Source organism: Poecile atricapillus, chromosome Z (assembly GCF_030490865.1).
Source record: "Poecile atricapillus isolate bPoeAtr1 chromosome Z, bPoeAtr1.hap1, whole genome shotgun sequence".
NCBI classification, from domain to species: domain Eukaryota; kingdom Metazoa; phylum Chordata; class Aves; order Passeriformes; family Paridae; genus Poecile; species Poecile atricapillus.
Genome location: NC_081289.1, coordinates 27,459,266 through 27,482,478, shown reverse-complemented (window position 1 = coordinate 27,482,478; position 23,213 = coordinate 27,459,266). Strand labels below are relative to the sequence as shown.

The 23,213-nt window shown below is 50.4% G+C and overlaps 3 protein-coding genes across 5 annotated transcripts in view; 1 reads left to right on the top strand and 2 right to left on the bottom strand.

Moving 5' to 3' along the window:
- Positions 1-334: 334 nt before the first annotated feature.
- On the bottom strand, positions 335-8,209 carry LOC131573245 (cold shock domain-containing protein C2). Its single transcript, XM_058827007.1, has 4 exons — positions 8,012-8,209; positions 1,641-1,906; positions 1,272-1,394; positions 335-1,017 (listed from the first exon to the last, which is right to left on the bottom strand). Exons 2-4 carry the CDS (start codon positions 1,814-1,816, stop codon positions 855-857), a joined length of 462 nt encoding a protein of 153 aa, XP_058682990.1. The 5' UTR covers positions 1,817-1,906; positions 8,012-8,209; the 3' UTR covers positions 335-854.
- A 5,660-nt stretch (positions 8,210-13,869) lies between these two features.
- Positions 13,870-20,402, top strand: LOC131573592 (DNA-directed RNA polymerase III subunit RPC8). The gene is made up of 6 exons (XM_058827687.1): positions 13,870-14,189; positions 15,388-15,484; positions 17,085-17,171; positions 18,163-18,226; positions 18,846-19,053; positions 19,534-20,402. Exons 1-6 carry the CDS (start codon positions 14,079-14,081, stop codon positions 19,585-19,587), a joined length of 621 nt encoding a protein of 206 aa, XP_058683670.1. The 5' UTR covers positions 13,870-14,078; the 3' UTR covers positions 19,588-20,402.
- Positions 20,403-21,547: 1,145 nt separating this feature from the next.
- Positions 21,548-23,213, bottom strand: part of LOC131592640 (aconitate hydratase, mitochondrial) — a 27,122-nt gene continuing 25,456 nt past the window's right edge. For all 3 annotated transcript variants that reach the window (XM_058864269.1, XM_058864270.1, XM_058864268.1), the window contains 3 exons: positions 22,837-22,969; positions 22,408-22,529; positions 21,548-22,047 (listed from right to left, as the gene is read on the bottom strand). In XM_058864269.1, coding sequence (XP_058720252.1) covers positions 21,904-22,047; positions 22,408-22,529; positions 22,837-22,969 — 399 coding nt within the window. In that variant the 3' untranslated portion in view covers positions 21,548-21,903. The remainder of the gene's footprint in view (positions 22,048-22,407; positions 22,530-22,836; positions 22,970-23,213) is intronic.

The window sequence follows — 23,213 nt, the reverse complement described above, 5'->3', positions numbered from 1 at the left end:
CCCCAGGGGGCCGGGGGGCAAGAGAAGGAAGGGAAAGTGTCTGTCTCCCCAAAACCATGTCAGCACTGAGCCAAGAAAAGTGCATTACTGCCCGGCAGCAGTGGGGAGCACAGAGGTGCCAAGTGTCCCCTGCCCCGTGCCCAGGTGCAGTCCCCCAGACACAGCACCGAGCGCCCTGGGTGCCCTGCCAGCAGCTGGCTGTCTCTTAAAACTAAATTTTTGCTTTCTATAAACCAGCCCCCTCCCTGTGGCACCACTGACCTGAGATCTTGTGATGGAAGGATGTGGCTCAGGTGGGTGCTGTGAGCTGCCAGAGATGGGGATGGGTGTCAGCCACCCAGACCCCGCACAGTGATATGCCACCCCACACCACCCTGTTTTGTTCCTCCTTTGTGGGAGCATGTCCTGCTGCTGCTGTCCCACTGCGGACCGAGTGGGGTGCCCATCTTGCCAGAGTGGAGTTCAGGAGGATGAGCTGAGCCATCCAGCCTCTCCCCACCCCCTCCTGCTCTCAACACCTGCTTCAGCCCAGTAGAGCTGGAGGGCTGGGGCGTAGGACTGGTTCCTCTGTTCCCCATGGCCTCAGGAGCAAGGAATGGAACATGGGGCTCGGTGCTGCCCCCGGAGCTGGGGGACAGTCAGGGAGGGCTCCACTTCCCCTGTCCCCCTCGACAGACACTTACAAACACACACAGAGAAAGGAAACCGTAACCTTATAAAAGACACTGAACTCAAACGCCTGCATGTTTGGGGGCAACCCCGGCCCCGCTGCCGCCTCGGCTCCCCACACACCCCTTGAGCGGCTGGGCAGGCTTGCTCCATGGGGCTGAGTGGCTGGCGGCCCCCCAGGGCGCCTAGGAGCCGATGATCTGGCCGGACCATGTCTCGTGCTTCGTGTGAGGCGCCAGGTTGGTGAGGACCACCTCCACTGCCTGGAACTTCTGGTTCTTGGGAGGGATGGGGCAGACCTTGTACGTCACCTCGTCCCCCTCCACTGGGACGTACTCTCCCTCGATGCTGCAGGAGAGGAAAGGAGAGGTGGTGGTGGTGCCGCAGCCCGGAAATGGACCCCTGCCCCAGACCACCCAGAACAAAGGAAGGCACTTGACCAGTTGTGCCTTGGAAAAGAAAACCCACAGGTAATGGAGGACAAGGAAAGACCCACGTTCACCCCATGGAGACATCCACACCCCAGCCCACAAGTCTCCAGCCCCATGCTGATGGCATGGCTCCCCTGGGATCTTCCAGCACCGCACAGCCCTGGGACTTACTCAGACACATGCACAAAAATGTCCTCAGTGCCATTCTCTGGGGTGATAAACCCGTGGCCCTGGGAGCGAGAGAACTGCTTGCAGACGCCCTTGAAGATGGGGCCAGCGGAAGCACGCGCTGTCCTACAGGAGGAAAGGGAAGATTTTTCACTGGTGGCACTTGCCCAGGAGGCGGAACAGGGAGAGATTTTTGCTTTGAGCACAATGGTTCCGGGCAGTGCGCTTGGCACCCACCCACAGCACTCTGGGCAGGTGTGTGCGGTGATGCTGGGCACCGCGTTGGCAAAGTGCACCAGGTGCAAAGGGCTCTGCAGGCACTGCAGGTGGCCAAGGCTCAGTCAGACAGTCCCAAACCCACCAGGTACTTACGCCGAGTAGGTCCTGGTCCTCTTGGTGGGGAGGGGGCTGGGCAGGTCCCGGAGAAGGAGGTTGCCCCGCTCCCAGATGCGGCTGCCCTCCCGCTGGAAGGGGAAGGTGGGCCACACTGGTGACTTAGGGGAGTGTAGGGGTGGCACTGCCGGTGGGGCGCTGGGGTCCGATGACATGGTGGGGTCAGTGGGCTCCTCCGTTTTGGGATCGGGCAGGTGGGCAGCAGGAGAAAGGATGCCCAGGTGTGTGGGCCTACTGCTGGTGACCTGGAGCAAAAGGGACAGGGAGTTACAGGGCCTTCTGTGAGGCTTTTGGCACAATTTGCTGTCAGAAATTGTCCCTTGGCTCCCAGCCATTTGTGGGAGCACGGGGCATGCTGCCAGCCTTCAGCATCGGACACCAACCTCCAGCAACGGGAATTGCCCCAGGAAGCCTGTCCCAGCTTGGAGTCATCTGGGATGTTCCAGAAAATCAATGTCAAGGGAAGAACCTGGCTTGTTAAGCCTTTCAATTGCCAGGATAACCCCACATGTTTGAGACAAAGTCACTAGAAAGCACAGCCTGGGAAATGAAGGAGGGGAGCATGGGCTGCCGCAGGCTGGGACCACTTTGGGAAGGATGCCCATGCAGTGTCAGCATGCCTGAACCTCCAGTCCCAGGCTATGAGAACTTCCCCCATCCTGAGATTTCTGATAAAAAAGTGAAGAAAAAAGGCTGAGACAACAGGTCAGTACATCAAGGTCAGGGGTCTGAGATCTTCTCAGCAGAGAAGGTTGCTTCAGCCCATAGGATTTAGGACACAACCCCAGCCCCAGCCAGCACTCAGGCACATTCCTACAGGAAGGAGCACCAGAAGAATGTGGTGAGGCCAGCAGCCCTCATACCCCTCAGGCACCTCAGCTGAGCCACTACACAAGCACAACCTCTTGCTGCTGCCATCATCAGGCTCCAGTTTCTGAAGGCATCATGCCATTTGCAAGGAGTTAAAGCCCAAAAGGGCGGAAACCCTGCCAACAGAGCAATCACAATTGTGGACACTCTCATCCTTGCTGAAGCACCCCAGCATGAAATTCAGGGATTGTGCATTTTTAGGCCTCCCAGACGCTCTGATGTGTGATGAGCACTGCAGCTGCTTGCTCAGAAAGGCCTTGCTCTGTTGATTTTTATTCCAATCTATTGCTGCATCTGATATTTGTGCCTCTGTCCCAGGGTGCCCCATGCCAGGGGTTGCTTGAGGGCACCTCTCCCTGGGTGCACTGGGTGCTCACCCTCCTCAGGCTCAGGAGTTTCTATCACCTGGTGTTGAGGAGCCCAATATCCCATGGAATTACCATCCCCTTCCCCAGCACCCCCATCCACCCTTTCCCACCCCACTGGGGCATGCAGCATCTTTTGGGACAACACCTGCACACACCAGGAAACACAGAGACTATTTAATTTCTTTTCTGACTCACTATGGCCTTTTGAGACACGAAGGCCCTGGGGGGATGCGCAAAAGGGGGTCACCTCCACTCTGAAATTAGCAGGCACCAAGGACAGGGGAAAAGATTTCTAGAGCAGCTGAAGTTTCAAGGAGGGACCAGGCAATTCCTGTTCCCCTCACCCACCTCCACTTTCTTCCTCTGACAGGGGATGTGCCTGCAACTGGGCCCCCATGGCTGCCAGACCAGCTTGGATTCTGCCATGGGATGCTGCCCATATGGGCCTCAGCCAGCTTCCTAACAGCTCCCCCCTCTCAGCCCTGCAGAGCTTCACCCCAGGCAGTAAAGGCCACACTAGAGTCCAGCTTCAAGGTAGAAGCCACCACGTTCCTTCTGCCCTCTGAGACAACTTCCAGTTGTGGCTGAAAACCCTTCAAACCATCTTTCCCTTTCCTGGCTCCCCAGGACCAAACCCTTCCTGTGCTTCAGTGGCTCCTCTCCCCCATGCAGCAAATGGAGCATGCACATCTGCCTTTGCTCCACATCCCACCCCACACAGGAGCTGCTCAGCTCCTGGCCTGACAGGCTCAGCATTTCCTGCTTCCATATCCAGGTTCATTATCTATTTCCCCCAAACCCTGGCTCAGCATCTCCTTCTCCCATTCCCAGGCTCAGGCTCACCATCTCCTTCCTCCATGCCTAAGGAGCTCAGAGAGGCTCAGAGAGCACCCAAGTGAGACACCTCAAAGCCAGACCAGACACCAAACTGCTTCACAGCTCCCATCTGTGCCTCCATTTGACCACCCTGCCTGGCCACTCTAAGACAGCAAAATGTGATGTGTTCCCCATGCATTGCTGAAGGGTTTGTCACCTTCCCGGAAGGTGTCAGGATTGGAGGGGTGGGATGATTTGGGAGAAATGGCCCTCAGTTCTCTGTCACATCATGAAGCTGTCACTATGAAAATGGCCTCACTGTGGTGTGGTGAGCCTCCTCTGTGCGGCTTTCTCTGACAGAGGAGGCCTTTCCGTTCCCCCACCAATTCGGGGACAATGGAGGGTATTTAACCTGAATAAGGATGCTTGGAGCAAACTATTAGTATGCTGAGGGAGTCGGCTGGCATCCACAAGGGGCTGGAAAAATTGAAGTTTCCCAGAGGCAAAATTAAAATAAGAGGCAAGGGGGTGTGCAGGAAGGGGAGCTTGCAGGGACTAAAAGGTGTGGGCTGGTGAAGTGGCAACCAAGATTGGGTTTGCCACAGGTTCACCTGTGGGACCAGTGCAGGTTCAGGTGCCCTGGAAGGCTCCCTGTTTTGGGGGATGAGTGATGGTGAAGAACGGGAGCGTGCCAGGCACTGCAGAGGAGGCAGACTCTGCTCATGAGAGCTGAGGGCAGCAGCAGAGGGTGCCCTCCTGGGCTGCTGTTTGCCCCCAGGAGCTAAGCTTGCTCCTTGAGGGAGAACAAGTGAGATGCAATCCCCCACAGGCACTCTGAGGGCTCTCTGGATGCCCCACGAGGTAGGGTGTAGGGTGGCAGCTCACTGGCATTAACACAGAGACAGGGCACAGCAAGGCTGTGGGATCCCCATCCTTGGTGAATGCACTGCCTGGACATGTCACAGAGCTGCCTGCTCTTTCTCCTTGGAGCAGGGGCTGGAGCAGAGATCCCTGTCCTGGGGCCATGCCGAGGCTCCCTCACTCAGCCAGCAGCACTCTGCCCCTCTTCAGCACTTGGACTGAGCATCCCAGATTTTTGGTCAGCTTTGGGGTGCCCAACAGCTGAATTCCTGGCTTTGGTGGTGCTGGTGAAGCTGAGGCTGAATAGGAACTTTGGCACATGGGGACTCCAGGGCCATATCCTATCTCCCACTTCATTTAAATCCCTGCTGCAAACAAAGGGACCGGGGAAATCTAACTCAGGGCAAAAACAGGCTGAGAGAAGAGTGGGGACACAAGCATATCCTCACCTCCTCCCCTCCCAGCCCAGACACAGATCAGGGCAAACCTCTACTGTCCTCCTTCCCTCCCTGCTCTCCACCTCACCATCCTCTCCCCAGCCATTTCTCCACAATGCAGCCCCAGCAGGGGACAAGGAGGGAGTACCTCGGCACAAGAGGCATTTTCGCCCTCTCCTCAATCTCCTGTGGTCACAGTAACCTCTGCTGGGGATGAGAGCATCTCTCCCCACCTCAGTCTCTCTCGGCCTGGCTGACACCACCCCACGACACTGTGTCCACCCCACGCACGTATACAGTGCAGGGACCAAATCCGGGTCACTTGAGGAATCAAGCGGAGAGACTGCAGCAGCGCGGCTTTGCCGCGGGGCATGGGAAGCCTTTCCAGCGCAACCACCCTCCGCCGCCGCTGCTGGACCTCCACCTCGCTCATCCCCGCCTCCTCTTGGTGGCTTTGCTCCGAGGGTCTCCCAGGGTGACAGTCCTCCGAGCCAAGGAGGAAAGTGGCCGCAAGCCCAGGGCTCCCTGGAAGGAAGCTCTTTATAAAAAAACACCTCCTGCCCTGTCCACCTTCCCTCCTCTCCAAAAAAATACATCTCAAAGCCAAACCCCAGAGCCCTCTGGTGACAGGGTCTTCTTTGGCAGCAGAAGCCAGCTTTGCTTTTATATTTTTTGGAGGGCAGGCTCCTGAGCAAGCAGAGCTGACAGTCAGGAGCCCTTGCAGGCGGAGGCAGGAAACCCAGGCCAATTAAGGCAGACAGGCAGTAGACACATCAGCTTTTATCTCGAGATCCAAGTACCCCATTCATCAGCAGGGACTGAAAGGTCTGCGGTTTATCAAATAAAATCACTGTCTGTCTCCCCTTCTTTAAAGCCAAACACATTGACTTGGGTGCTGGCTATGACCTTGTTTAACTAAACAGCCTTTCAAGGCCCCCTAGAAGGGGGGAAAGAACCTTTTGAAGAGGCAGCAGCCTCTGTCTGCCACTCCCCGTTCATTAGCGGCAGCGAGAAAAAAAAAAAAAACCCTCACGCTCCCCCGCCCGGGCGAGGGAATACATATTTAATTAGCTTAATCGCCCTCGGTGAGTCGGCCCTCCCGTGCGGAGTTTCTTTGTGCTCCTTCCCATCCGCTGGAACCCGCGGGATGCCCAGGATGCATTGGCGGATGGGTGGCCGCTTTGCTGGCGGCCGTCACGCTCCAGCTCTGGACGTGACCCTTCGGCCGGCCAGACCATCGCCTTTATGGGCAGTTCCCTTTCACGCCGCCGCTTCTCTTTGTAAATCTTTGTAAATCCCAGCTCGGATGCCGCCTGCCGCCACACTCGGCTCTCCCGAGTGCCGCTGCTCCCCTCGCCCCAGCCAAAGAGCTGGAGGTTATTTTCTCTCTGCTGCCTTTTGCACCAATCTCCAGCACGGGCTCTTCCATGCCACTCTCCACCACGTTTTCTCCGTCCCTTACAACTGCCGGTGGCCCCAGTTCAGGAGTCAGGTTTACTACCCCTCTAAATCCGCCCCAGTAGAAAAAGAGGTCTCTGTATGTCAAAAAGACGCACCACCTCCACAGCCAGCTGCCAGCAGCCATCTCCTCGCCCCGTGGAGCACAGAAAGCAATGCTCTGGCCCGCTGCCATTCTCGGGGAGGCTGATGCCCCCCCAGACCTAGCTTGTCTAGACACAGGCTGAAACAGAGAAGAGCTACACCCCTCCAGACGCATGAGCGTGTCCCCAGAGCTCAATGCAAAAACAAAAATCCCATTTTTCGGCTGCTGGGCATATTCACCTGCCGAGGGACCTAACAACAACACAGTGGCCAGCAGAGATCCCAGGGGGGCTGCCATGAAGGGCAGGAACCAGCTGGGGAACCACGATGGCTCCAGGCAGGGTTAACCGCGAGCAGGGCCACCGCAGCGCTGGCTGGGCTATGTTTCTCCATGCCTCCTTCCTCGGAGAAGGCTCACAGCCTTGGTGTCTGGGAGATTTTTATAAATGCTGTCTCTGTCCGATGCTAATGAAAGCCTCTCAGCTCCCCCCTCTCCCGTTTTTGGTTATCAGCTCATGTCAAGAGTTAAATACCAAACAAAGCAATTTTCTCACCTACCCTGCCTATTACAAACCCCTTCGATGAGACAAATTACTACAGGAAAAATAAAACTAGGCGGTTTTTGGGCAATGCACACTGACAGCATCCCCTCCCCAGCTAAACCAATCACACTCCCAACTCCAGAGATGTTTGCTGAGATAGTCTCGCCTACGATACAGCCTGCTTAGCGCTAAAATATGAATGTCACCTTTATGGATTGATTATAAAAAGCTCCCTTAGTCAGTGCTGGGCTGCCCAGTTCTCAAGGAGGCCATGAGGCAGAGCAAGCAGGCTGACAGATGCAAAGGAGAAGCAAAGGGAGAAACCATCATGGAGGCTTGATTTACCATTTAAGCATGTATGGATGATCGTCATTCCCAAATATCAAGTTTGTGAGATTTGTTAGCTTTCTTGTGAAGGTTTTTATTTTTTTTAATTAGCATAGCATCTGCTCAAAGACCTGGCACAAACATCGTCCGTGTCCTTCTTTCCTCCTTTGTGGATCTAACTTGCCATCGGCAGGAGTAGTGCAGCCTGTCCAGAGAAATCCCAGTTCCAGCTCCCATCACTATCAGCCTACTTTAATAAGTCAGATTTTTCACAAATTACCTCCCGCTCACCCGGCAATCAGAGAGCTGGATCCCAACTGAGCTCAGCCCTCCGTGGCAAAGCCCTGGATTATTTGCCCCCGAGCCAAAGCAGACGTGCGGCATTGCCGCCGCCACCCCCAGGGGAGTTATTGTTCCCGAGGCTGGTGGGGAATAACCAAACCGGAGGAGGGAAGTCACGCTTCATCCTCGCACCTCCCCACCGTCAGAAGGAATAAACAGGTTTCAAAGAGAAAGGTGGTCCGTCAAGTTGAACCTCCAGCTACAATAGCCCGGGCGCGCTGCATGGCCATTGTGCCTGCCCTTACCTCCTTAGCAGCGACGGGCTCCCTGGAGCTGCGCTCTGCAGAGCATCGGTGCTCGGAGGGGCCGGACGCTCCTCCGCTACCTTGCGAGGAGCAGCGGTCTCGCCTGCAGCCCGGCTCCGGGGGGCTTTCTCGGCTGGCTGCCTGCCGGCTGATGGATCTGCGGTATCTGATGTGTGGATGATGTGCGCCTCGAACACACACGCATCCGCACGCCTTCCCCTGACGTCAGGGCCGGGCCAGGGGGAGCGGGCAGGTGGGAGGGATCAGCCTGGTCATTTCTGAGCTAGCTAGGCTTAAAGGAGAAAGTCTGTATGGGGGGCCGGAGGTGACGAGGGTCGGCCCCGGGGGACTGCATCGCTCCGGTTGCGCAAAGTGACGCACATCGGTGGCACAGCCGGACGCAGCGGGGCAGCCCCACAGGCTGTAGGGACAGCAGGATGGGGTAGCACTGCAGGCAGGGATGCAGACAGGGTCCCTCACAATGGGTGAAACCTCTCCCCTGTCACCCCAAGTCTCACCGGTGCCCTGCAGCCGCTCTTCCCGCCAGCCCAAGCACCCCTGGGTACCAGAGTCACCCCCGCTGCAGTAGGAGAGAACAGGAGGCACATGCCGCAAACCCATCCTACTGCCCCACTCCCTCCGGGCTCACAGCCAGACATCGCAAACCCAGGCGCTTTCTAAGGGTCCCATTTCTATCAGCACACTGTGCCGAAGGAGTTTTCTGGTTTTCCCCGTGCTTGTGTGACCGTGCTCAGGGGAGCCACCTCGGCGGGCAGAGGCCATGCCATAAATTGGCCTGAGACTTTCTCTAGTCAGTGTGTAGGGCAGTGGGAAGGGGGCAAAATCGTTTGCTGATTCCATTGGGGATTAGGGCGAGGAGTGATGGGGTTTAAATTACAAAGAGCAAGATTGATGGTAGACATTAGGAAACACTTTCTAACAGAACAGACAGTTAATTACTCAAGTAGATTGCCTGGCCAAGCACCAGGGTCTCCATCACTGGAGGCTGGTAGGAATAGCCTGGGTAGGCATAATTTGAGGGGGGGGCATTTAGGTAATATCAGCCTCATTTTGAAGCAGAAAGGTAGTCGACATCAGCACTTTGCCAAGCAAGTGCCTGTGATCCTGGAATAAAATTTGAAACAACCCTCAACAACTGTGGCATCTGTCAGTGCTGCAGGGAGCTGTTATGGGCATCCTGTGACATGGGGTGGTCATGGGTTGCTTTTATATCCTAAACTCTTTCCTTGATACATCCTAAGTAGCTGAACATGGTGATGCCAACTAGATCTGTTCCACAAACAACACTCGGGGCTGCAGAGTGGCAAGTAAGTTGTGTGGGAACCACAAGGCATGGCACAGTCGGGAGACAGGGTCACAACTGCTCCACTTGGCTGTATCCATGCATCCATGCATCCATGCATGCATGCATGCATGCATCCATCCATCCATCCATGTACTGGGTGTTGATATGGGGCTGTCCCAAGGGCTTTGACAGGGGGATGAGATCACAAAGCACTTGTCTCTCTCCTGTCAGTGAATTATAATGCAGAAAAAAGCTCCATAGGCAGAACAGCCCATGGCAAGGCCACCAAGAAGCACTGAAACTCCAGGTGCCAGTGGGTTCTGCCATTGCCCATCACGCTCTGTTTGTGGCTTTTCAAGTAGTTTTCCATGACAGAACATGAGCCCCATTCATGCCCTACAGAGACAAAAGTCTTATTTCTCCAGTCTACTTTTCAGAACTTTGCAAAAGAAAGGGAGCTAGCTCTCCCAGCTCTCAGTCTCCACCCTGAGTTTCTCCTGAGATGGCTTCTCTCTTCTTGGGGGACAACTTTGGCTCTCCCACATAAAGGCTCTTGATGGAAAAGGCATGGGGAAACTTGAAGTACGTTTGGCTGGAAGGTGACTCTGGGCATGTGCTGTAGCAGAGGAGGAACAGAGTCTAAAGCAGACAAAAATGATAAAAGAAGAGGGAAGCTTTGATCAAACAGAGAGTGGGAGTGGGGGTGCCAGAGATGCCTGCAGAGATGGAAGCAAAGGCAGGAGAGCGGAGGACTTTTTATGTGAGAAGATACATAATTCCTTTGGAGTCAATCAAAGGAGGGCCAGAACTGTCAAGATGCAAATTACCACTCATCTCCCCTAGCATCCCTGAGCCAGTTTTCTCCAAGAGCCATGGGCATGTGGGGACAGAAGAGATCTTAAACCAAGTAATTTGGGGGCTCCTTTCATTTTCCTCAAAGATTCCAATCCTTCAGGTAACTTCAAATATTATTTTTCAGTTTTCCTGTACAATCAAGAGAATGAGAAATGTCTGGTATTTCCTCTGAGGGACAGAAAAACTCCTCTGCATCCCCTGGACTCCAGCAGCTAAAGTTTCAAAGAAACCCCAACAACCCAGCAATGGAGAACCATGCTCTGAAAAACTGGAAAAGCCCCAACACTTATGAGAGAGACTCAAGAGACTTAATGGCTATGTGTAAAAAGGTACGTACAGGCACTGTGGCTTTCTGGATATTCACCAAGTCAGTACTACCAGGAGAAAAGGAGACAACTCAGCAAAACAAAACTGTTCACATCATCTCCAACAGCAAGGCACTTCAGCAGCAGCAACAAATAGTGTAACTCTGAGCACTACCATTAGCTGAGGCAACACTCATATTTTACAGATCATAATTTTGTTTATATTTTTACACTGAAGACGGCACTTATAAAATATGGAATTTCTCCAGGGAGAAAACCTAGGTGGGAACAGAGCAACATCTGTCACGCGTAGACAGCCCAGGCATGCACCACTTGGGATTGGGGAGGGGCTACCTGAAGAAAGTAAGGCTGGAAATAATTTCTCACAGCCTGGGATCTTACTGGTGGAGGCTGAGACACTGACATTCAGACTCAGCTCTGGAGTGATTGCAGCCTGGTACCAGAGGCAGTGAAGCTCATTTGACACTACCATCGCCAGCTTTCTCTGCACACATTTCAATTCAGTTTCCCCAGTGTGAAATCAAAGTACCTGCAAGTTTCTCCAAAACACACAGCTGCACAGAGAAGAGGAATCTTACTATCTTTACTGAGGAGCGGCCTACAGCATTCAATCCTTCTTGGCAATCACAGAGCTGGTACAGGAGAGAGAGATTCTGCACATCTTGCTTGGTGTCTGCACTTTACAGCACACGAAATACCTCACTCATAGGACCCAAGACAGCATGAAGTGAGGCCTTGCAGACCTGCTGTTCACACAGCTGTTTTTTGGGGACTGTGGATAAGGCTGAAGGGAGATGTCTCTGCTTTGTACTGGACACCCAAAAGCCCCGGATGGGGCATGGTTATTGGAAGCATGGAAAATATTAGCTCAGGAACAGGCTAGAAACAGAAGCATGATATGACTCTGTCCAAATCCACTTCTCTCCATCTCCCATGTTCTCACAGGTATTTCAGTCTACTATTCCCTGAGCACATGCCCCTTACTTAACCCTACAGTTCTTAGACACAAGCATCCAGAGTGATCACCAAAACCAACAGTGCCTAAGTTCTCTTTACTTGTGTGACACCAAAACTATTTCTTCCCCTGCCATCAGGACAGGGTTGAGAACAATTTGCTCTTCTGAAAAAGTAGCTACAGACACCTGCAAAAGCTGCACTAGGTAAAGGTCAAACCTTGCACTGCCAGACCTGCATGAGGCCAGGACAGAACAGCAAGGGATGCAGCATGTGTGCCAGCGAAACTGTGCTGTGCCGAGATTAGCGCAGCCGTGACTGGAGTGCAGGAGAAGGGAGCCTTTGTAAGGCTCCCTGAAGTAGGACAAGAGCAAGAAACGCTGGGGATTTGGGTTGAGGTGTTCTGAGGGAGCGGTGTCTGCTGTGCTGGCAGCAGAGCTCCTTGCTGAGACAGTAGACGCTACTCCAAGAAAAATGCTTCTCTTCCCAGATGACAGGGGAAATCTTGTTTCTGGGCCCCCTATTTAACACAAACATGGACAGACCAGCCACGTTTTTTAAAAAAAAAACAACAACCCCACAACCCAATAGACCCTGATGAAACAGAGTAATTGAGAAGAGATCAACACCTCTTTGTCCACGACAGGTATCTTCCTAATGAGGCCTAACCAGGGCATTTCCAACCTTGTTTCCCCTTCCCCTTCCCAGAGAGCTCAACATTTAATGATTTCTTACCTAAACTGCTCGTTACTGTCCCACCACGCACTGCTGGGGAGCGTGGGGGATGACACACTTAGCCTTCGCATCAAAGCCATGATGCTGACAGTGCAGTTTTCACTGTCAGCCAGGGATGTTTGGTTTTCCTGGCAGATCTTTTTTTAAACACACTTCAAACAACCTCCTTTCATTTTCTCTGACAAACCTCAGACGTTAGCACACCCCCTTGTTTTCTGCCATCCCTCATGCTGCTTCTCCCTCACACTGATTCCCTCACTGCAGAAAGCACCGAGGCCTGAAAAATTATGTGATGGGGGTTGGTTTCTTTTTGGCAATTAACATTCACAAATTATTCCAGCTCAGTATGGTGGCAGTTTGTCCCTGAAAAGAACCTTGACCTAAGCATTGGGCAGACAAGGCTGTGAGGAACTTCCAGGTGCAAAGAAGATTATAAACCCACCGGGGTTTGCTGGAGACGTGGGCAAACAGCTGAAGCAATGGCTATCAGAGAGGCAGAGACTTTCACCTCTGGGCTCCTGAGCGCAAGAGAGACATGGAGCTCCTGCAGGTCCAGCAGAGGGCAACAAGGATAATCGGGGGACTGGAGCTCCTCTCTTACAAGGAAAGGCTGAGGGAGTCGGGCTTGTTCAGGCTTGGGAAGACTCAGAGGGGACCTCATCAATGTGTATCAGGACATGAGGGGTTTCTGAAGGATGCAGACAGGCTCTTCTCAGCGGTGCCAAGAATTAGGACAACAGGCAATGGCAACTGATGCACAGGAAGTTCCGCCTGACCGTGCAGAACTGTTTTACTGTGCAGGTGAGCAGCCACTGAACAGATTGCCTGGAGAGGGTGTGGAGTCTCCCTCACTGGAGAGGGAACGCAAGAACCCTCTGGATGCAATTCCTGTGCCACGTGCTCGGGGATGACCACGACACCAAAACGGCTGGAAAATAAAATTTCTATTCAATCTACAATCTGAAGCACTAGAAAGCAGGCGTTCCGTAACTACGTAGGACACTAGAAGACTATCTCTGAAAATTTATATTTTCTATGTTATTTAGCAACCCTGCTTGAGCAGGGAGGTTGGACCAGATGTCCCATCGCGCTCCCTTCCAATATGACCCATTCCATGCTTCTGCAATCTCTGCTGCCCTATCTGGATTGAAATTTACTAAAATGATAAATTAAATCAGAATAACCGCAGCTGAGAATTGTTCTAGCTGTGACACGGGAGGAAGCGCCCGGGATCTCACGCGCCGGAGGTGGAGAGGAAGGAGGCAACTACACAGCAAAGGACGCCTAGGTGCTGAGCCCCCTTCCACATTTATATTGGCCAAGAGCAGCGTCCCCTCCCGGGATCGCCGGTACCTTCCCGCTCCGGTGACAGCGCGCGCCGAGCCCAGCCCGGCCCCTCCCCGCCCGAGGAGGGACAAAATGGCGGCCGCTGGCGCCCCGCCCCTCCCCGTGTCAATCAGGGCCCGCGACCCGCCAGCCCAGCGCGATTGGCTGCGGCGGCGCCGGAAGTGGCGCGCGGCCGGGGCGCGCGGCGCGGCTCCGCGTGCGGCCGGTGGGTGAGGGGCGCTGCGCTCCCGGCCGCTCCCGGCCCCTCTCGGCCGCTCCCGGCCGCTCCTGGCCCCTCTCGGCCGCTCCCGGCCGCTCCCGGCCGCTCCTGGCCCCTCTCGGCCCCTCTCGGCCCCTCTCGGCCTCTCTCGGCCTCTCTCGGCCCCTCTCGGCCCCTCTCGGCCCCTCTCGGCTCCTCTCGGCCCCTCTCGACCTCTCTTCCTTCGGGACGGCCGGGACACCGTCCCGCCGGGCTCCGGGCCACAGCGTGGGCTGCCTTCCCAGGCCCCGTCCTCGCAGCGCTCCAATTCCCGAGGCTGTCGGCGTCTCCTCGCCCCCCGCCACCATGTTTGTCCTGGTGGAGATGACTGACACTGTAAGAATTCCCCCCTGGCAGTTTGAGAGGAAACTGAACGAATCCATTGCTGAGGAGCTAAACAAGAAATTGGCCAATAAGGTAAAGCGTGGGTCACGTATAGGTTCGTGCAGGCATCACAATATCATCCCCGAGCGTTTCTTCTTTTTATTTGTGACTACTGAGGTGCGTGCGTGAGCTGTCAGAGTGGTTTAGATATCAAGGCCATCCCCTGCGACTTAAACAAAGAGACAGCCACGTATCATCTCAAAGGGGACATTTTTGTAATGGCTGATGTTGTAATGGGAAGATACTGAGACACCAGATGGGGCAGAGAAGCGTGGAAGAGAAGTGAGAGCAGCTGCTGGTTTGTGTTAAAAGGAGCAATCCAGAATGCAGCCTGAAAAACAAATGCAAACTAATTCATCCACTGAGGAATTTAAAGGAAAAAAAAAAAAAAAGACTGTATAAACACATGTAGAACAGTAATACTGGAATACTGTTAATAGCTGATTTGGTCTGTGCTTAGTAAATGAAATGCACGGTGGCAGTTTGAAGTTGGTCTTTGGTGCAGGATATAAAAAGTGTTTTCTGTTGGAGCCGGAGGTCAGAGCTTCCCTGTGCAGCCCCGGGACTGTGATTAGCATATGGCTTTCAACATGAGGCAGGTGCAAAACTCAAAATGCAGCTGTAAACGTGAAAGGAGCTCTAAAGAGCAACCTGAAGGGATCGAGGGTTGTGGATAGCAGATTATACAGGCAGGTATTAAAAAAAACAAACAAAAGTCTTTCTTCATCCATTGATGACTGGTAGATGCCTCAAATTTTGTAGGCAGGGAGGCTCTCTTAGAACTAGCAGAGAAACCAAGACTTTGCCTTGTGTCTCTCCAAAACTAATATAATATAAGACAAAGGCAAGCCTAGAGGCTTCTGAGAGTGTAACTAGCAAAAAACATGTTTAGCATTTGGACAAGCTGTGGGGCTGGTGAATGATGGGGAGCTGTTGACTGTCCTGGCAGCCCAAGTTCTCTCACCACCCATGAATTCCCCAAGGGTTTATCTTTGTAGCAGTGTTCTTTCCAGTGCCAGTGAAAATGTGCTCCCACAGCACTTGGATTGGGGTTCCCCTATGCTGCTGGTGCTGTTGAAGGCAGTGTTCCAAAACAGCCTCCATCCCATCTGGCCACCCCTCTGTTGCTGCCTTTTGAAAAGGTGTGCGTAATGTACGGATTCTGTCATTTGCTTGATTTTACCTGGTGGGTTGCTTGATTTTCTGCTCTTAATTTTTTTTCTGTTAACAGGTCGTATACAATGTTGGGCTCTGCATCTGTCTGTATGATATCACAAAGCTGGAAGATTCATACATATTTCCTGGGGATGGTGCGTCACATACCAAAGGTAAGTGCTTTTCCTCAGTTATATTGTGTTGCAGAAGGTTAGTTAATGATCTGAAAATGTAAGCTGAGTTGAGTTGTTAGGGAAAGTAACAACCTCAAGTTCACAGCCTTAACTCTCTTCCTTTTAGGAGGGCAAGAGGAACATGGTGAAAGTCTCTTACTTTCTTTGCTCTTTTGGGTACAAATACAGGTTTAAATAGCCAGTCCTTCTCGTGTTCTCCCGTAGCCCACCTCTGTTCTACAATTAGAGCCATAGATGTGGGGTAAGGAAAGGGTTAATTTAGTTGAAAATTATTTAAAGTCTGCACATAGAAAGTAAGTTGTAATAATTGGTCTGCATTTCTTTGATTTTTTTTTTTCTTTTTGAAGCTTATTTTCCCTAGCTGGGATATTGAAACCTCTTTGTACATACAGCATTTGCACAGAATTTAATGCGCTCTTGTACTAGCTGGAAGTTTTATGACACTTTTGTTGAAACTTAGACAGATCTGGTTCATCATACATTTCTAGTGATTTTTTTTTTTTAAATAAGAAAATACTTCTTTACTTTGATTCTTGGCAAATCTGGGTAAAAACTGAAAGTAAGTGCATAAAAGCAAATTTAATTTTTTTAAGTTAAAGTAAGAGTTTAAACTAGTAAGAGATGCATTTTTCTAGTTTCATTTTACAGTGTGGAAAGATAGATTGAGCACATAAAGTATCTCCTGTTAGAAGGGAACTGCATTGACTGTATGTGCCTCCCCTTGTCTAAATTTTAACTCCAGTAGAACTCATTTCCTGCAAATAAAAGTTTCTCTAATACTGAAGGAGGATGTCAGGCTTTCCTGCTTGCTTTAATCTCCATTCCGCTTCTCAACTTAGAATTACTCCTTGAACTGAAAAAAGAGAACTTTTCTCTCTGAGCTCAGGAAAAGTCTCCTTTCAGAATGTGGGGTAGCACTTTGATAAATCCCACTGTGTCTGGTAATAACTCTCTCTTTAATGCACTGCCTAGTTTTATGTAAAAGGGGAGCACTGAGGAGGTACAGCTAAGGCGATGTCAAATTTCTCAGAAGTATTGTTTGGCTGAGATTGTCTTAGTGTAGCATTCTTGTAATAATTAATGCCATGTGCTTAGTTAGAAGCATTTTATCTAGCTTGGGGGAAAAATCTTGTTTAATCTGATAATACTTGATTCGAAATATTTAATTTAACAAAAATACAGCATTGCAGACAAAGATAAAAGGCAGAAGTATCACAAGAAAGTATAGTTTCAACTGATACTCTTGACTGTGAAGCATTGTGCTTCCATCATGACTGAATCAGAGGCCGTGCTCCATGTTTATCATCTTACACTTTCTATGAACTTCTTGCAAAACTGAGGAGCTGGAGACAGGACACTGCTGATCAGCTGCTGCCAGAATTTGTACAAACCGGTTAGGAATCAGAACTCTTATTCCTGTTTTTCTATCCAATCAGTGCCTGTAAAGAAGTTGTAAAAGAAACTGGGTGGTTTAGAGGGCATATAAGAGGTGGGATTTTGTTTTAATGGTTGCCACCCTGTTGAGAAGACTATAGTTTACTAACATGGACATAACACTAATGATCTGTTTTCTTTTAAGTGCATTTCCGCTATGTGGTCTTCCATCCCTTCCTGGATGAGATTCTGATTGGACAGATTAAAAGCTGCAGTCAGGATGGCGTCCACGGTAAACCATGACTTCTGCCATTAGGGACACGTGAGCTGTAGAGTTCTTGGGTCTATTGAGACACTGATTTTGCTGGGATAATGTTCTCTGTGGGCTGGTCAATGGCTGTTACTGGCCTCTAGTGCTGCTCTGATCTGAGGGTGCTTGGTAGTTTAAGGCTGGCAGCTTCCCCTGACCTTGGTGGTTTTGTCTGCACTCCCTTTTCCTTTTGTGCAAGAATAGCAGGCAAGCCCCTCTGGAGCACAGACTGGATTCCTATCCTTGCCTCAGTTAACAGAATATGTTTTTTTTGAAGTGGAACTATCGGCTTGTGCTGGTCTGATGTATTTTGTGTTGGCCTGATGTATGTAGTGCTGTGCAAATTTGTGTTCATTTCCTGTACCTGAAAACATGTCAGGGAAATGTCTTTGTGAGCACAAAGTGCTGACAGAGTCATGGAATATATGATTGATGAGTTGCTTTCCTTTCCTCTAGAAGTCTTCCATGCAAGGGAGCTCTGCTGCTCATTTGTTAAATTAGGACAATAAGGTTACCTTGACTGCTTTTGTTGCTGAATTTGGGCAGTCCGTTCCCTAATAAAATTCAACATAATGAAATCTCAAGGGGGATGTGGGGGCTGTTCTAACTTTATATTGGTCTTTATTTAACATACTACATCTGTGATTTCTAAGCTCTTTTTTGTCACAGACCTCTATAGCATCTGACTCATTTCTTGGAACGCTTTCATTTCCATTCCTGCTCCAAACAACCTTTTCCTTTCCCAGCGGGCATGAAGACTGTGCCCTCTGTTGCTCTATGTACTTTCAGCTGGGTGGCTGCTTTGCTGCCAACTGAAATTGAGCGTTGAGGCTCAAAGAATGATTCCTGCATAATCTCAATGTCCTTCCTGAGAGAGGAAGAAGAATGAGCCTAGAAATGCATTTTAGGAATTGCTGTGGAACATCATTTGCAAAGAATTGTTTCAGTCTTAACCAAATTCTTTTCTCTGCAGTTTCTATTGGATTCTTTGATGATATTGTCATCCCACCAGAATCCCTGCAGCAGCCAGCAAAGTTGTATCCTTTGATCACCTTTGATAACTTTACTACTTCCTTTCAAAAGACTGTGCAGTGCTGGCCCAACAGGCATTCACCACTGCAACAATGAAGGTGCTCAGCAGCAGAAGCTAAGCCCTTCTGTCGGGCAAGTTGCACAGACTGTTATCACAGCTAGACAGGCCCTCACGCTCATTAGGTTTTGCAGGATCATTGTGCCCGCTGATAGAAATGAATGGCAGTGTCCCCTGCCCAGTTGTAATCCCTGCCTCCAGTCTTGGCTGCTGCTGAAGATAGAGTGCAGGTTTTACCACGTCATGTAATGTCTATATATGTGTGTGTCTGGTGTACTTCAGTGTGGTAGGCGAGGTTGTCTTGAGTCTGAGGATGTTTGCTTGCCTGGGGGTCTTTTCTGTTGCTGGGTTGTTTTTTTTTTTGGGATGTGTAGACCAGCAGCACACAGCTTGATGCAGGAGAATCAGAAAGATGGGGGTCCTGGGCTGCACAGACGATGACCTGGGACAGCACATTGTGGTTTGGGAAATAACTTTGAAAAGGCTTTGAGTTGAGTCTATTCTTAGAACTGTCAGAAAGTGATCTGTCAAGCAGAATACTGTTTCCCTCCTTAATCCTTGGCCAGTGATGAAGCAGAGCAGGTGTGGGTGTGGGAATATGAGACAGAAGAAGGGGCCCATGACCTTTACATGGACATTGGGGAAGAGATCCGCTTCCGAGTTGTGGACGAGACATTTGTTGATACGTCACCCACCGGTCCAAGCTCTGCAGAGGCTTCCACTTCAAATGCTGCAGAAGAAGTCCAGAAGAAAGAGGCACCTTACACTCTTGTGGTAACTATGTGCATTAATTGTTACAGCCTTGTGAGTGTTGTGGTTTATTTGGTGTCTAAAATAGCACGCCTTTCCCAAGGAACTGATTGCCTTAAGCTGACTAGGAAGCAGTTACAAAGTGCATGGAGTGGAAGAGGGGAGAAATGAGGTTGTTCTTGTGGTTGCTGTTTTCTGAGTGTTTTCACTGGAACACTTCGTGGTTGTTGGTGGTTCCCTCTGGGAGGCTGATTTAAAGCAAACTACATGTGCATGAAGAGTACAGAGCTGGGAGAGACACATCAAGGTTTATGTGGACTGAACAGTCTTCCCTTGCAGTATTCTGGCATAAAACCCACCTGAGTACAATGTGTGAGAAAGGTGGATGTCTACCAGTGGCAGCTATGTTCCATAACTTGGATGGGAGAGATGTATTTTTAGGCATTTTCCTCTATTCTCTATGCAGTTTACAATTGCATGCTCTCATTTTCTCTTTGTGAACAGGGATCAATCAGCGAGCCAGGCCTGGGTCTCCTGTCGTGGTGGACAAACAGTTAGCTCCCATCAGAGCCTGCTCCACAGAAAGTCTTTTTGGTGGATGTTTGGGGGGATAATGGGACCCTGCTGCTGCTCATTGCTCCTCTGAAGCTGAATAAGGAATTAGACCTGCCATTCTCTGCTTTCCCTTCAGCTTCCAAGCTGCCAGAGAGAGACAGTTGCTTTCAAGAATCGTCTTCACTGATGTGCAGAAGTGAATTTACAGGCACTAAAAGCCTTGAGCACAGCAGATACAAACTCAGCTGGAGCTTTGGTCTCCTGCCCCAGAGGGAAAATTGTGGAGGTCTTTGCTTGCCTGAATTAAGGAAAGAGTTAACTTCAGTGAGTAAAGGCGGAAGAGAATACCTATGTAGAAGTACCACTCCTTAGGCTGGGAGCTTGATCTCAGAGGAGTGGAAACTTGCCCTTTTTTTGACAGGAAACGAAGAGACAGCAAAAGGCTAGAGTTAGTAGAGGTGTGGTACTCTGGAGCCCTGGAAAATGCTGCTGCTGGGACAGCAGGGGAGGTGGTGGTGATGTTCTGCTAAGACTGGGAACTTCAACCCTGGCTGAAGTCAGCCAGAAGGAACAGGAATGACAGTTTACCCAAAAGTAACTCAGGCTTAGTGAAGATGACCACTGTGGAAAACTACAGGCTGCTTATTGTGCTGAATGGAATGACTTTTTTGGGTGGGCTTATTTATGCAGAATGACCTAAACTTTGCAGGAGTTTGACTGAAAATAAGAAGTTACGGACTGAAATGGACCAAGGCTGCTTTGAGCAAGCTACATCCTTGTTTGTGGGGGGGTGTTAATACCCTAAGTGGAATAAATAGTAAAAACCACACAGCCTGCCTTCCTGTACAATTTGTGGGGAAACTATTAGCTTCCTGCCTAGCAGGAAGAAAACACTTGCCTCCTGCAGTTTAGCTACTTGGATTTCAAGGCAGACAGAGTTGAGACCAACGCTTTGCTCCTATGCTAACAGCCAATGACAAACAATTGCCATCACCCTCCCTGACAGCAGTACCAGGAAAGGAGGGAACAAAACATTAAGTAAAATCTATGCAGGGCCCATTGCCAAGAGAGTGATGTTGCACATAATTACAAAGCTAGCCACGTTTGGCAGGAAGGAGCTGTAATTCCCTGGGATAGTGGGTCTACTTAACCTCCAACTGTGGAAACAAAGCCTGAGTCATCAGCACCCTCCCTGCAGCGTTGTTAGAACCCCTTAATTCTCAACTGTTATTCCTGGTGCAATGCCCTAATTAAAAGGGAGTCTAGAATTCTTTAGGTTCACATAGTAACTGAGGTCCATCTGTGCACACAATAAGCTTACTGAATGCCACCTACAGAGCAGCACTGCTCACACATGCAGCCATCTAGCTGTGGTCGAAACAACTGTTTGCAGAAACCCTCTAGCTGTTTGTATAGGTGGAAAGTTGGGTGAAACAAGTGAGGTGCTTCTACACAGGCTCTTCTATGGTACTGCCAGGGCAAGGGGAAGAAAACAGTCCAGCTACTCCAGGTAGCTGTTTTGCTCGGCTCCGTTTGGAGTCAGGGCTCCCAGGAGTATAGTGAGGTGGTAGCGATGTGGTTTTGAGTGCTGTTCTGATGAGAGACTCATCAACATCCATCTGCTCTAAGTCGTGTTTCAGGAAACTAACCATGCAGTTCTGGGAAAGCAGATAGAGAAGGTGTTCTCTGCAAGTTTGTCATCGCTGCAAGAGTGGCAGGGTTGCCCTGGACAGGAGTGTAGGGGGGGAAGGTGGTCATAATCATAAGGGTAGCTGGCAGTAGGTTAATGTCAAGAGCTAAACAGTCCATGACAGCTGTGAGGGTTCTTTTTTTACCATACTGAGTTATTGTTCAATTTGGGTTTTTTCTCCATATAGCAATGGTTTACAAGAAGTTCTTTCCCACCCTCCCAGCAACAATGATGGGGATTAGGACGATGAATACAATAACACATGGCAAAAGAGATGGTCACATTCTTTATTTTCATTTTAAGTCTTTAGCCATCAGTAAAGTGAATGGGCAGAAAACAACCAACTGAGTAGACAAACCCACCTTCGCTGGTTATTTCCAAATATAAATAACTGTGGGAGAACTGAAATCGAGCCAAAATAGAAAAAGGGAGCTGGGGAATTTAAAAGACAAAAGTAAGCCTAGCTGCACTCCCTTTTCATAGTGTCAGTGAAGAGGAAGTACCATAACAAAAAGAAAGCTATGGTTACATTTGATCAGACATTTATTCCAAACAGTAGGCATGGAATTGCACTTTGATGAAAATGCCAAAGCTGAATCGAGTCCAGTGCACTGGGGCATTGTGTGCACTTAGCTTGATTTCTGCTGCAGCTCCTTCATTCTGTTCAGGGCACTGCCAGCCTGAAACCACTCGATCTGCGACTCATTGAAGGTGTGGTTCAGCATGATTGTTTCTTGGCTCCCATTGGGATGCTTGATGATGCATTTCAGAGGCTAAAGGAAGAAGACAGTTTTATTTTCCCTTCTCTTTCAAGGGAGGTTATCTGAGCTTCTCACAGGAAAATTCCTACATGGTTTTAAAGGGCTGAAAGCCTCAGAGTGGATCTTAACATAGAAGTGAGTTGCAGTTCCTTCTAGTGAACACTCATGCTTAAGTCAACAAGTCCAGGAATTCAGAGTACAAAGGTATCTCTTAACAGTTCAGAACACCACTGATTCTGACCTGCCCTGTATCTCCTCGCCCACCGTGTCTCAACAGTGCCAGTGCTGCCTCACAAGCACACAACTCACCACTGATCCCATCAGAGGCACATCCCTGTCCCCAAGTGCATGACAGGACATACAGACAGTTACCTTTCCAGGTGCAAAGTCTTTCAACCCCACGATGCTCAGTTTATCCACAGGATGAATCTTGTTATAGTCTGCTGGATCAGCAAAAGTGAGAGGCAATAGACCTTGCTTCTTTAGATTGGTTTCTGTGGAAAACAAACCACCAGCCACACGTGAAACATCCCACTCCAGGATTACCTTCTGGCTGCCCAGTGCTTCCCCGAGTACTATACCAGCAACAATTACTATCTTTGTAGCAAAACCAACATATCCGTTGTTTGTGGCATATCTAACTAGCTATGTAACAGGACTCCTGACAGGAGGCACCTTGCCATCTGTCAGCAAGGAGGGTTCATGCCTGTAGGTGTTGAGCCCTGGGCAAGGTATAAACACCACTTCCACTCAAACCAAACACATCCTGTTTACAAACAACGTAAGGGAAGCCTGACTCACCATGGATCCTGGCAAAGCTCTTGGTAATGATGACCCTTCCTCCCAAGTGACGTGGCTCCAATGCTGCGTGCTCCCGGCTTGATCCCTCACCATAGTTTTCATCTCCAACAACTGCCCATTTGACACCCATTTTCTGTGACAAAGGACAGATTTACATTTGTGCAGCCACTCAAGTGAGAAATTAACAATAAATACTCCCACACACATCTAATTTCAGTACTTCACTGACATTGCCACGCTATGACACCTTCTCCCAGAAGACTCCCTTGGGTTCTGAGAAAGGAGAGAATTGAAGGAGTTTAGTGCTTCACAGCAGTTAGGCACTGCCATCCTTGCTCTCAAGGGCTGAGGAGGATTGCTCTTGGGATCCAGAGCAA

Excerpts from the sequence above, each read along its gene's own strand:
- LOC131573245 (XM_058827007.1), bottom strand. The coding sequence starts at position 1,816 with ATGTCATCGGACCCCAGCGCCCCACCGGCAGTGCCACCCCTACACTCC. Across the intron at positions 1,395-1,640 it reads AGGACCAGGACCTACTCGGC|GACAGCGCGTGCTTCCGCTG; the intron begins GTAAGTACCTGG and ends TTCCTCCTGTAG. Across the intron at positions 1,018-1,271 it reads ATTTTTGTGCATGTGTCTGA|CATCGAGGGAGAGTACGTCC; the intron begins GTAAGTCCCAGG and ends CCTCTCCTGCAG.
- LOC131573592 (XM_058827687.1), top strand. The coding sequence starts at position 14,079 with ATGTTTGTCCTGGTGGAGATGACTGACACTGTAAGAATTCCCCCCTGG. Across the intron at positions 14,190-15,387 it reads ACAAGAAATTGGCCAATAAG|GTCGTATACAATGTTGGGCT; the intron begins GTAAAGCGTGGG and ends TTCTGTTAACAG. Across the intron at positions 18,227-18,845 it reads CTGCAGCAGCCAGCAAAGTT|TGATGAAGCAGAGCAGGTGT; the intron begins GTATCCTTTGAT and ends ATCCTTGGCCAG.